At 37.1% G+C, this 12,907-nt stretch overlaps 3 protein-coding genes across 3 annotated transcripts; 2 read left to right on the forward strand and 1 right to left on the reverse strand.

The window, feature by feature from the left end:
* Positions 1 to 125: 125 nt before the first annotated feature.
* On the forward strand, positions 126 to 4,183 carry LOC103968092 (probable serine/threonine-protein kinase PBL25). Its single transcript, XM_009381426.3, has 5 exons — positions 126 to 1,020; positions 1,383 to 1,561; positions 1,662 to 1,848; positions 1,943 to 2,334; positions 2,508 to 4,183. Exons 1-5 carry the CDS (start codon positions 924 to 926, stop codon positions 3,396 to 3,398), a joined length of 1,746 nt encoding a protein of 581 aa, XP_009379701.2. The 5' UTR covers positions 126 to 923; the 3' UTR covers positions 3,399 to 4,183.
* A 197-nt stretch (positions 4,184 to 4,380) lies between these two features.
* Positions 4,381 to 7,534, reverse strand: LOC103968091 (violaxanthin de-epoxidase, chloroplastic). Its single transcript, XM_009381424.3, has 6 exons — positions 7,378 to 7,534; positions 6,376 to 6,687; positions 6,111 to 6,283; positions 5,660 to 5,756; positions 5,170 to 5,561; positions 4,381 to 5,025 (listed from the first exon to the last, which is right to left on the reverse strand). Exons 2-6 carry the CDS (start codon positions 6,655 to 6,657, stop codon positions 4,524 to 4,526), a joined length of 1,446 nt encoding a protein of 481 aa, XP_009379699.2. The 5' UTR covers positions 6,658 to 6,687; positions 7,378 to 7,534; the 3' UTR covers positions 4,381 to 4,523.
* A 2,512-nt stretch (positions 7,535 to 10,046) lies between these two features.
* LOC103968142 (putative leucine-rich repeat receptor-like serine/threonine-protein kinase At2g19230) lies at positions 10,047 to 12,638 on the forward strand (the record flags this gene model as incomplete). The annotated part of the gene is made up of 7 exons (XM_009381485.2): positions 10,047 to 10,641; positions 10,767 to 10,790; positions 10,891 to 11,322; positions 11,432 to 11,547; positions 11,789 to 12,049; positions 12,128 to 12,328; positions 12,418 to 12,638. Coding segments are annotated over 7 exons (1,701 nt in total), but the record flags the coding sequence as incomplete, so codon positions are not given.
* Between the last annotated feature and the right edge of the window lie 269 nt (positions 12,639 to 12,907).

The following is a 12,907-nucleotide window of genomic DNA, read 5'->3' on the forward strand; positions in this document are numbered from 1 at the left end:
AATAAAATTTACAAACTAAATAATGTGTCACCAATAAGAATAAGTACGTTTATTAACGTTTAAGTAATAATCCAATCATCAACTTCCATGTCATTTAACCAAGTTAAATGCTTTGTCTAGTTAAAAGAAATCAGTATCGGGATTTAGATTTGTACAAGTGACATGAGAGTGAAATCTTGCTTCAATACTTGTTAAGGACATCACTTAACGTAGTGGCCTAACGAATATTCAATTTTTAAAACTTTATGCAGCTGTTTGAAATGTTTTAAATATTAAGACAAATTTAAAACTATCCCAAAAGGTTGGATAGTTAAGTGAACTTAACCCAATAAATGATTACTGTCCTTAAAATAACTCTGACAAAAATTCCTGGGCTGTAAACCCTCCATCTGTAGCCTGTCTTTTAACTAAAATTCAATAAAATTCCCACATTTTTCTCTCCATAGGTTTAAAAGGCCAGACACATCCCCTCACATCTCCACCTTTTTCTGAGAGAAGTCTAACGAAAAATCTCTCATTTTCTAACCCTCAAAACCGTGCAAATGCATTGCCTCCCATTTCTCCTTCTCCCAAGTTGTTAGTTTTTTTGGTTTTTTCCCCCTTCAAACTGCAATTAGCTAACCCCGCCCCACCTCCGGGGTCCTCCTCCTTCAATACTCCCGGAGGACCCTGATCCGCTCCTCCTCCTCCTCCTCCTCCTCCTCCTCTATGCGCCTTCGTTTGTTTCTTGTCAAACAAGTTTTGAGTTTGACCTACATTTTTTTCTTTTTAACTTTTTGCTAACTTGATTAATTTTCTGGAAAAAGACTGGCGTTGTAATATTTAACTACATTCTGAATTATCTAGCAAGCATTCAACCGTTTGCCAAAGTTCTTCTGTAAGTTGAAAGGAGGTTTGTGAATATCAAAGATTAGTCGGAAGACATGAGCTGCTTTCCGTGTTTCGGTTCACAGAGAAGTAAGAGATCAAATAGCAACAAGAGATTAGAGAATGCCTCCTCTCCTCCTCCTATCGCGCAAGGTAAGTCTTCGTTTTTATTCTTTCTTTCATTTTTCTCGATCTTTGGTTATAAATGATTTCGAAACAATGAAATGAAGACATATACATATGAAAGGTATACGTGAAGTATAAGGTTGAAAATATCAAGTATGATCGTAACAGAAATTGCGTAAATATTACACGTAAAGATGAATGCATGTCTAAATTACAATGCCTTCACAATTTTTAAGTTTCTCAATAGGTTTTAGAGGAGGTTTTCCATGACTCGTGACCATATTTTTAGGGCAGTCATACACTAGACGTAGAAACTAATGCAGAACAATGATTGACAATGTTGTCAAAAGGTATTGGAAAGGGCCTAAAACCCTATCGCTTTTCTGCAGAATTGAAGAAACAAAAACCTGCAGAGGCCAACGGGGGAGTTAACCCAAAAGATATTAATGCAAAGACTTTTACTTTCCGTGAGCTCGCCACTGCAACAAAGAATTTCCGGCAGGAATGTCTTTTGGGGGAAGGTGGATTTGGAAGAGTCTATAAGGGAACCCTTCAATCGAGCGGGCAGGTTATAAACACTTTCAGTTTCTCTTGCATATTTGGTTTTAATGAAGACTTGCTAATGAGTAATGAAATTATGAGGCTGAGTTTTCCAATCTTGGTTATAGGTGGTGGCGGTGAAGCAACTAGACAGACATGGAACGCAAGGGAACGAATTTCTTGGGGACGTTTTGACGCTAAGCCTCCTACACCATCCAAATCTGGTTAACCTAATTGGATATTGTGCTGATGGAGATCAAAGACTTTTGGTGTATGAATTCATATCCGGGGGTTCTCTAGATGATCGTGTTCTTGGTACGTGCGCAACCCTCCCTTTTTCTACTGGTTTCTTGATTTAGAACCCCTTTATCAGCTGCTTAACCTTGGATATGAACAAAACTATGTGCAGGCAATGGACCAGATAACAAGCCATTAGATTGGTACACCCGAGTTAAAATAGCTTATGGTGCTGCTATGGGACTGGAGTACTTGCACGAAAAGGCCAATCCCTCTGTTGTCTATCGAGATTTGAAATCTTCGAACATCTTGTTAGACGAAGAATTCAATCCAAAGCTCTCAGATGTTGGACTTGCCCAGCTTGGCCCTGAGGGAGATAAGATGCATGGACCATCAAGATTGATGGGAACCTATGGTTTCTGTGCTCCTGAGTATTCTAGATCAGGTGAAGTCACAATGAAGTCGGATGTGTACAGTTTCGGAGTTATTCTTCTGGAGCTCATTACCGGAAGAAGAGCCGTCGACACTACAAGGTCAAATGATGAGCAAAATCTAGTATCTTGGGTAATTATCTTATCATTTTCACATATCTAATACGTCTCTTTAATTGACCTAATGGTTCTCCCGTTTCTCCTTCTTCACTCTCCTTGTTTCTGTCCCTTGACCTAGTGATTTTCACTCTCGTTCACCATTACCATCATGTGTAACTTCGTTCTCACTTTCATGTGTGTGAGCAGGCACAACCCTTATTCAGGGACCCAAAAAAGTATCCTGATATGGCAGATCCTCTTCTTAACAAGCAGTTCCCGGAAAGGGATCTAAATCAAGCTGTTGCAATGGCATCCATGTGTTTGCAAGAGGAGGCAGCAGTCCGTCCCTTCATGAGTGACGTTGTGACTACTCTAAGTTTTCTTTCCACAACTCCTCCTCCTCCTGAGTCTGTCCCTGCTCCTCTTCCAGCTGATCCAACCCCAACTGAAAAACGTGAAGAGAACAATGATGATTCAGAATGTGTTTCCGAATATTCAGAAGACGATAATTCTGATGCTGCAGGAGATTATGATGATGAAGACCAGGAGGCTTCTGATCAGGAGAGTATCAGAAATTCAAAGAGCAACCGCCGTAATGTTGACATTTCAGAAGGTGAAGGTAGTGAAGATGAACGCGTAACTGTTACAGAATCCAAAGAATGGCATTCATTTACAAGGGGCAGCATGATATCACGGAATGACAGTGTTAATTCAAGTGACCAGAGCAGCAAGGGTGGTAATAATCTGGATGGTAATTCAAACCAAGTGAGCAGCAGTCAATCCAAATATGCAAGTGTTTCTTCTAGAAGCAGCAGCAGAGGGTCAACAGAAGAAACCGTTTCCACTAGCAGAAAGAAAAAATCATCACAAAAAGAGACTGCTACCGTTACATTAGGCGGCAATAGCAGTACCGAGGAAAAATCATCAGAAGCCGGAAGTGTTTGCACAGATGATCAGGATCAGGAAAACAGAAGCAGCAAAGTACCACAACTACCACCAGTACTGAAAGATGGAAAAGATTCTGTAGACCAACACAGAAACAACGACGGATCGCAGGATTTTAAAACATCGAAAAAATGTCAATCCAATCACTACTAAAATGTCTCTAACTTGCACATACATATGAACATGAGATTTTTTTTTTGTTTTTTTTGTTTTGTATGGACGAGCCATGCATGGCTTTTGTCCTTCAAAGATAGCGAACGAGACGCATTGCTACGAAGGTGTCCTTATTGAGATGCATAAGTACTTTGGTAGAAGGAGAAGGCGCATGAGGCCAAGAATTTTATGATGTGCTAGCTTCTCTCTTTATTTATTTTTCTTTTTTTATTTATTTATAAAGATTTCGATTATACTTCATTTTGAAGACTTCTGTATCGTCTTGATTGACATATATCCTTAAACTAAGAGAGACAAACCGGAAACAAACAAAAGAACCTACTTAATGATGGCTGGCTTCAGATAAGAAATTAATGTATTTACCTATGGGTATCTTTAGTAGAATATTTAAAACTGAAACCTAAATATATATGAAAAATATAGTAGTAAGGCTCAAAACAGTACTAAAAGGGGGTTCCATCCTCACAAATATCAATGGAGAGTTTTATATTAATTTTCAAAACCTCACGGTGACGCAAAGATGAAAACAAATAGATTCAATGATGATTTTTATACGAATTTACAAAACTGACTAAAAACTATGTGTAAACCCATGTTTTTGTAACTATTGCAATTTTTTTTTTAATTTTCTACAAGTATCTTCTTTGAGCATCAAGGAAAAATTTATTAGGCGTTTGGAAGTGATTTTATGATTTGTTGAGTAATAAATGTATATTTAGTAGAATATTAAGGCTAAAAACTAATTTTGCGAGCATCAAAGAAAAACTATAAGGGTTTTTAAGTGGTTTTACAATTATTGAGAAACAAATGTAGATTGCACAGAGCGGTGACATGAAAAGGATTATAACTTACCTCCGCGCTCTTACATTCACGAGTTTTACGTATGGAGTTGCCAAGTTGAATATATGGATCAACATAGTCTTGTATATTAGCTTTTAGAACAATTTACTCTGCCAACCAGTAAAACCAATTGGAAACATATATAGCTAGCTCGAGAGAAGAATAACCTGTAATATCAGCTTACATTCTGCAAAAATAAATAAATTACAATATGGTATAAAGTATAAACAAGAAGCAAGAAGCTGACCGTTTCATAGCACTCAATTATCTTAGCTTCCTCAGCGGAAGAGTTTTTCCAAACAGTTTTCCTACTTCACCAGCTTCCATTTTTAGCTCGCTCAGCAGATCCATCTCTTCTTTCGAAAGACCTCTCAAGAAGTTCTCCTCGTCTTGTTTAAGCACGTTAAACCCTTCCAGTAACTTTTGAAACAATGTCAACTCAGTTTGTTCAACCTTTTCAACTTCCCCTTCTATCTGTTTAACTTCCTCTATAATGGTCCTTTCCCCTTCTTCAATTGTCTTTTCCAACCTCTCTACGAGCGGAGGCTCAGGTCCACAAGTATTGTCTGTTCGGATAAACTTGCTGAAGTCCCTTCCCACACTTTTAGCTGCTCTTTCAAGTTCGGGAACAATGCTTTCTGGCAAAACTGAACTCCTTGTGTATACAACAGCACCACCATATCCATCCCATGCGTCATTTCTTCCACGGTAGTACACAAAAATGTAGTCTTCCGGTGTGTTTTCTATCTTAGACGATAGAATATACCTGCATAAGTCATACATGTGTTCTCACAAGGTTTTTGGGTTTATGCAGAAAACAAATGAGAAACAAAACCGCCACATAAATGGATGGAAGCATGAGAAATCCAACAGGAACAAGATAAGAAGGTATAGACGTGACATGAATTACCAGTCATCTTGATAGTGAAGATATTCATTGTCGTGATTGTATAGAATGCCGGGCTGGTTTGGGTCTTGCACGAATTTCTGCACAGCTGATCGAGTGAAAAAGCCACCATCTGGGGTTTTTATTCTCCAGGACAAGTTCCCTACAAGTTTGCTAGATTCTGTATGGAATTCATGCAATTGGCAATCAAATACATCGAAGGTGGGATTCAAGCCACTTGTAATGAACCACTTTCCATTGAACTTCGACATATCAAAGCTTTTAACAAGAGCAGCAGGATCTGGGATAGGAAATTCTCCCACATCAGATTTCATAGGTACGCACTTCTTTCGCGACACTGCACATTCATTAAATTCATCTACGACTTTGTTTTCAAACAGGTCACCACATTTAATCTGCAAAAATGAGGAAGATAAATAGAATTAACGACACCAGAATTCTCTCCTGTATAAACTTTATCACCGCTGAAACTGAGAGAGAGAGAGAGACTAGCCTGGCATTCAGTCTCATCTGGTCGATTATTGCAAGTTTGCAAACAAGCAATATTGGCAGCACATGATGGGTTTCCGATGCACTTCGCAAGTTCTACCCTGACATGAATAGGTGTTCCAGTAATCCAATTAAGGACAAAGGCTAAACTTTTTCAGTGTCCACCCAAGAGAAAAACCATAACACATGCATAGTGAACATGTAATTTAGAAATCCACTTGTTTCCGTTTCCTTATGTCTTATGATCAGCCAAAACCTAAACCAACATTTATTAAAAAAAATTAAGCTTTATTCCATTTTATGGACTTTTGAGTAACAAACTAAACAATTTGACTGGCGGATCTGCATAACACACTCAACTACAGAAAATCTGGATATATAATAGAAAACAAGAAGCGCAGAAGAAATCATGTTAAAGATACGACTAAAAGATCAAACTTGTTTGAATGAATTACCTGCATTCCTTAAGTAAGCAGGCACAAGTTTTGAGAGCATCGACAGCATTGGCTGATGGGATGACCATGAAAGTGCACAACAGTAAACCAGCTACTTTCATGAAATGTAACTGGCTCCACTCTTTAATAACACTCAGTACTTCTTCAATCATCAAATCAATCGCGCGTCCCATCTGCAAAGAGGAAGCAAAAAGAGAAAAAGACGTCAATCATCACTCAACTCTGCATAAAGAAACCAAGACTGCAGATATATTGCACGAGTTACCTCGGGCTCACTAGTTTTCGTGCTTTGTTCTGAGAAAGCCTCCTCCGTCCTGCTAGAGAGCAGTGAAGAACGCTTTGAACCCAAACCAGAAAAGTTTCTTTTAGCACTAATGAATTGGCAGTATCTTGATTTTCTTCTCTGGGTGGAAAATTTCACAACCACATGAAAACCAACCATCCTTCCCTTCTGAAGCCTTTCATCACTTTTAAGTCCCAACCTAATACAAGCATTTCCTATACTATCTTTATGGGACAGGAAGACCGAACGTCCAGCGAACGCCATGCTTCAGAATATTTTACTTCGAATTCTGGCCTGCACACAGTTTATTATATCAGAGGTATTTTTCCCCTTTCCCCGGAATGTAAATAATCAGAAATCCATTCCCTTCAAAAATGTTATGACAGCTACTCCTTCACAGAAGTTAAATGCCCTCATACATTTATTTGGCCTAATTCTTGTGATAAATTTTATTCAACCTCAGATTATAAACGAAAACAGAGATTTACCGCAGTTCAATTCGGTATCCACTCTCAAGACTACAAAGGCAATTCGAATTTTGAATTTCTAGTTTGGACGAGGGACTTTATACAAAGTTCTAAGGAACTCCAGACTAAATTTTTGAAAATGCACTACAAAAACACGATCAATTAACTACTCAAGCTCTACAAATTTAAAACACTAGAAAGACGCAAGATGAAAAGTAAGAGACTTGGCTGCCCAGGGAGTTCCATTAAAACTACATGAAGATTGCACGGAGACCCAAAATCTGATCTTTTTTCACTACCCAAAAGCTGAAATTTTGCACTACCTAAAAGCTGAATTTTAGCTGAATTTCTAAAATACCCGAAGAAACAGGAAAAAAAAAAAAAAGGTTTGGTAGAACTTAGCTAATACAATTGGTATGGAATTTATACAATGTATAATTCTAAGTAGCTTTAATGAATTAATCTTGCAAAAAATGAACACAAATAATATAGAGAGAGAGAGAGAGAGAGAGAGTACCTTGTGGTGTATTGGTGGAGAAGATGATGGGCATGGTAATTGGCAGCCGCTAGCTTATTTATCTGCTTTGCAGTAAAGTAGGTGCAGACGGTCGACAACTAAGCAAAATTGAGAAAGAGAAGAATAGAAGAGAACAGGGCGCCAAATTTTAGTTGGGTTGGGCGGATAAGAGTGGCCCAACGTGTGGAAACCAGGGCTGTAACGTATTCCATTTTCCAAGTGGCTTTTGTTTTTTGTTTTCATTTTTTTTAATTATCTATTTTTTATGAATTTTATAATATACTCTATTTTGTATACAATCCTTAACTCTCAATACAAAATATCTATTTGGCAGAACGGTTTAAAAAAATATATATATATATTATTATCAAGGGAGGAAGAGTTCGTAATTATTACAATAATTCAAGAGAGATGAGAGTTTCAAAATCGGGACGTATGAGTGGGAACTCAGCTCTCTATCTACTAAGATATTGGACCAAATGCAAACAAAAAGAGATATTAACTCCAAAAGATTATATTAACTCAAATAATTGTCTCAATTTAATCGCCGCAAAAGTTTTGTAGTATAGAGCTGCTCAAGAATTCTGAATCGAAGAGATTTTATTTTCGTATTAAGGAAAAAAAATTAGAAAGTTGAAGAAAACAAAAAGAAGATCAGCTATCGTTTGGGATGTGCTTTTCCAAAAAATGTTTCTACGACCTCTAAATTATTATTTTCCCAAATGCAGTCGAAAAAAGTGTTTGTAAACCTCTCAAAATCGAACCCAAACATTTACAATGAAATAACCAAGGCTCATGATTATGCTCCATAGTATGGGAACCAAGGCCCATGATTATCATTGGCCCATATGTTATTACATTTTATCGAAAACAAATAAAGATGGAGCCTTTCAAGAATCATGAGAGGGCGATGAAGAAGAGGATTATGGAGAGAAATCTAGAGAAGCGCAGATGGTTTAAGTAATTAATTTAATAATGTATGGAAATCATCCATTATGTCCCTTTTATAATTTCTTAGTGTACATCTTAGAAATTGGACTATGAAGAAAGAAAAATAGATTTGTTTAAAGAAGAATAGACTAAATGATAGCAACTTTATTATAATATTAAGACTTGAAACAAATGTTAAAGAGACATTCGAGGTAACATTCAAGAGGTCCTCAATTCAAAAAAAACTTTAACAAAACATAAATGGCCAACTTAGCCAAACTAATTGTCACTGTACCGGTCAATTTGAGGGCAAGACATGTCCGAGAATAAACAAAAGTTAGAGAATTGTGTTTCTCCTTTACACTTAAGTTTGAATACTCTTTTTGTAGTTGTAACATATCGCTTGTGTTAAAAAAATAGTATCATATCTAGTAATCAAGTTTAGCTAAATTGGTTAGAGTACTATGATTCCCTTTTACACTCAAATTTGAATTCTCCTTATGTAGTTTAGATAAATTTAGGATAAAATATCTCTTCTGTAGTTAAGATGAATTAAGTGTAAAATATCGCTATTGTCCAAAAATTAGTATTTTCACACTGTAGGGGATTTATTAGACATAATAAGCACCAAAAAAATGCCAAATAACAGATAAGATTTTGTTATAAAATAAGATGATGTTGTAAAAAAAGATATTAGTTTGTAGTTTTGTACAGGTACATATATATGTGGCGATGTGAATGAAGATTAGATGATTGGTTCAACATTTTAATAAGCATATGCATTTGGAGCCAGTTCACAAGTGGATGTTATTTTAATTACGACTTAATTAAAATCCCTTAATTATGGTTTATGTACATGATCAAAGCCACCGGAAATTTCAAGGTTGTATGAGCAGCTGGCTGTCTCAGAACCAAAACTAGCAGAAACAAAGAATATCCCTATTCGTTTTTCGACGTGGACGAGGAAGGCTAGGGTTTCTATAAGTATTCAGTTCCACTCTTGCCTTGGAAAACTTTCGGCTACATTGTAAATCTTTCACAAAACATAATTTTCTTTGCTTAATTCCTCGTGGGATTGGTGTAGGGCTTGTAAAAAATTAATATGACAGCAAGAAACTTTTCTTACAAGCTTACCATCTTACACGTTTTCGCTTATTTTATTTTAACTTTTGCAGATGATTTATCTTCACCAGATGATCACTCAGGTCCTTTTATTTTTTACTTTAGTAAATATTTATTTATTTCATTATTTTTAAATAACTGTCGTGAGAGTTGAACTCGTAGCTCCTCCAACAAAGGAGAGACTTGGTTCCATTAAACCAAAGGATCGTGTGCTTATTTTTGGTAAATTAGTGTCTTCTAGTTTATTAAATTTTAGTTTGTTTTTTCTTTCCCTTTTGCTGGCCAACATTTTTTAATTAATGACATGTAACATGAACTGGGGTAATGATTTAATGACTGATAGCCAGATAAATAAATCGAAATATATATGTCATTGAAATGGAAATTGCTTAGCTCCTTACATGCAATCATTTTTCTTTTTGTGTCGTTAGACTGATTTCATTGAGTAATGAGAAACAACTCTTTACATGCAAAGAGCCAATTAATATTTATTTAACACTAGATGGTTATCTACTACTTTGCGGCCCTTGTGTCTAGCTAGGAGGATTTATGATTGTTTGAATTATAGATGCAAAAATTTGGAACACAAATGCTTATAAGATTTCATATATGCATGACTTCTTGCAGGAGGCTGTGTGTTAAACTTCACATCCATTCCATTCCAACCAACTGGGGAGTGCCTCTCTCACGTAGGACATAAAATAAACGTTTGGGGAAGCTACACCACAAGCCCGTGCTGCCAAAAAGTCCTCACCACCATGTCCGAAGCCTTAGCCATTCACGCAGTCAAGACTCAGGGCAGTGCCAGTGTCTTTCTTCCAGAACAAGAATGGAAAAACTGCAGCGGCCCTTTTCAGAAGGAGCGAGGCGTGTCTGCAAAAAACTGTCATTTTGATGGCCTTTACTATGGTAGCAGCGCGTGCTCGAACACAACTCTTGCATCCATCAAGAAAGAGCAGGCCTTCCAAAACGCGATAAGTAATTGCTCAAACCTTAGCAATGCGTTTGAGGATGTTTGCGGCAATTGCAGCAAGGCGGTATTAGGCTTGAGGGACGATTTGCTGAATGCATATGAAGTGAAGGATGGGAACGCAACTGAGACGGGCATATGTGGTATAGCAGCTGTTATTTCTGTTTTAGAAGAGAAGATGAACAATACCTTTTCAATCGACAATGACTTTATGTTGTGTATGTCTTTTTTAGACACCTTCGGTATGAAAACTACTTCAATGCCTCATGCTTGCTCAATTAACTTCCAATTTACTCAAGTGTTTTTATGATTCTATCTGCTTAATTAATTTTCTGTTTCTTGTGTTTTCGCTTTCGATCCATTGCAGAACCAGGCTACATCAAAATCAAATGTAAGTACAGCTAAAGTACTATTTCATTCTACTCTATTTGAGAAAATTGACAACCAAAAGTTCATGTTTCCTCAAAGAAATTAATCATTTAATCTATCAGATTCTTTGGCAGAAGCGATACTTTCCATCTTAATAGGCATCACCGCTGTGACACTGATCATCCTGCTGATAAAATTTGTGACCAAGAAGCAGCCTCAAAAACCAGTTCGCTCGGGACCGATTACTACATGGTCTGGCCTGTACAGGTTCTCCAAGGCCGAGATTGAGAATGCCATTAATACTGAAAGAAAGGACCTTGGACGAGGAAGCGCTGGTCAAGTTTATAAAGGGGTTCTTCCGAGCGGGCAAGTGGTGGCCATTAAGCACATTAACAAGAGCAACACATCCGATTCATTTACTAGAGAAGTGGAAGGCCTTTCGAGGGTTCGACATCCAAACTTGGTTTGCCTCTTTGGTTGCTGCGTCGAAGATGGCGAACAATATCTTGTGTATGAATATTGCGCTAAAGGGAATCTAGCTAAACACCTCCTAAGTAATTCCTCTGATTCTTATCGATTTCTAGAACATATTTAATAAGTTAATCATCTTGGAAATTCTTTTTCTTTAAGGATCACAAAAATAATTTCATTTATTGCGATCAGGAAACGATCCTGTCTTAACATGGGAAAGAAGAGTTAGGATTCTAAGAGATTGTGCACTTGCTTTGAGATATCTCCACCATTATATTGATGGATGCATTGTTCATAGAGATATTAAGGTAATAATTAAATATGGAGAACGGATTCCTGCACACCCTTTGTCCTCTTTGGCACATCTCTCTTTATTTATGTCTCTTAATTTTCATTTGATTTATTCAAAGACCAGGATAACAAAAAAAAGGAAGGTATGCAAAAGGAGAAAAGTAATGTGCGGAAATCATTTCCTTTAACTTTGATATGATTCTCCAATTAATTTTTCTTGAGTATATTGATGTTGATGCTTGTTTGCTGAATTTGTAGCTTACAAACATCCTTTTGACGGATAACTTGGAACCCAAGCTATCTGATTTCGGGCTGGCAAAAATGTTGGGTATGGAGGAGAGCAAAGTATTTACAGATGTTAGAGGAACCATAGGCTACATGGATCCAGAGTACATGACCAATGCCAAGTTAACCTGCGCGAGTGATGTCTACAGTTTCGGCATTGTTGCCCTGCAACTGCTATCGGGGCAAAAAGTATTTGAGCTGGATCTTGATGCTAGAGACCAACTAACAAGAAAGGTATATACACCAGTTTATTAGCGACGAGAGCTAGAGAAAGAGAAGATAGATTGACAATTCTAGTTAATTTTTTTTCAGGCAAAGGATATAAGTATGAACAAACGCCCTCCTGAGGATCTTGAGGACCCAAGACTGAATGGAAATGTGAACAAGGCGGACTTTGAATCGATCCTTCAAGTTGCAGTACTTTGCGTTGCCAAATCAAGCAAAGGCCGCCCTACGATCGATCTTGTTTTCGAAGAGATGGACAAGGCTTGGAAGAACACTCTTGCTGACATGGTTAGGCCCCTCAAAATTTATAGCTCATTGGTACACATATATACATGTGCTGTATTGGTGACCAGTTTTCCTCTTTTCTCTGAGTGCAGAAGGCAAGGAATAAAGGGATAAGTTCATCAGCAACACCACTGTCTATGTCTTCCGATGTGTTTTCAGTCTGACTTGCAATTATGATCTAAAAAGTTTTTGGCTGTTGTGTGTAGGTCTTATTCCTGAAGAGTAAGATTGGAGTTAATTTTGGGTCTTTGACCGCGTTTGTTTGGTGTTTAGTTATCGGAAAATATGTACAAATAGAACTGGAGGACTTTAAACCATGGTTCATATACTGTTTAGTTTTTGTTTAATGTCCCTTTAGTTCCTTAATATTAAAAGTTTGTAAAAAGTTTCTATTTACGCATATTTCTTTTAATTAATAAGAAATAACGATGTAATTAATATAATCTAAGGTGTACCACTGCCTCTTGCTTAGTAGTTTCCGCTATGTACCTACAAATCATTGTGATGTGTGCATATTTATATCTCTTTATCCTCATTCCTTGTCATAAACGAGAAAGATATATATAATGCCTTTTCACAAAT

Source organism: the organism of the source record quoted next, unplaced genomic scaffold (assembly GCF_019419815.1).
Source record: "Pyrus x bretschneideri cultivar Hongxiangsu unplaced genomic scaffold, Pyrus_bretschneideri_v1 Contig48, whole genome shotgun sequence".
NCBI lineage: Eukaryota > Viridiplantae > Streptophyta > Magnoliopsida > Rosales > Rosaceae > Pyrus > Pyrus x bretschneideri.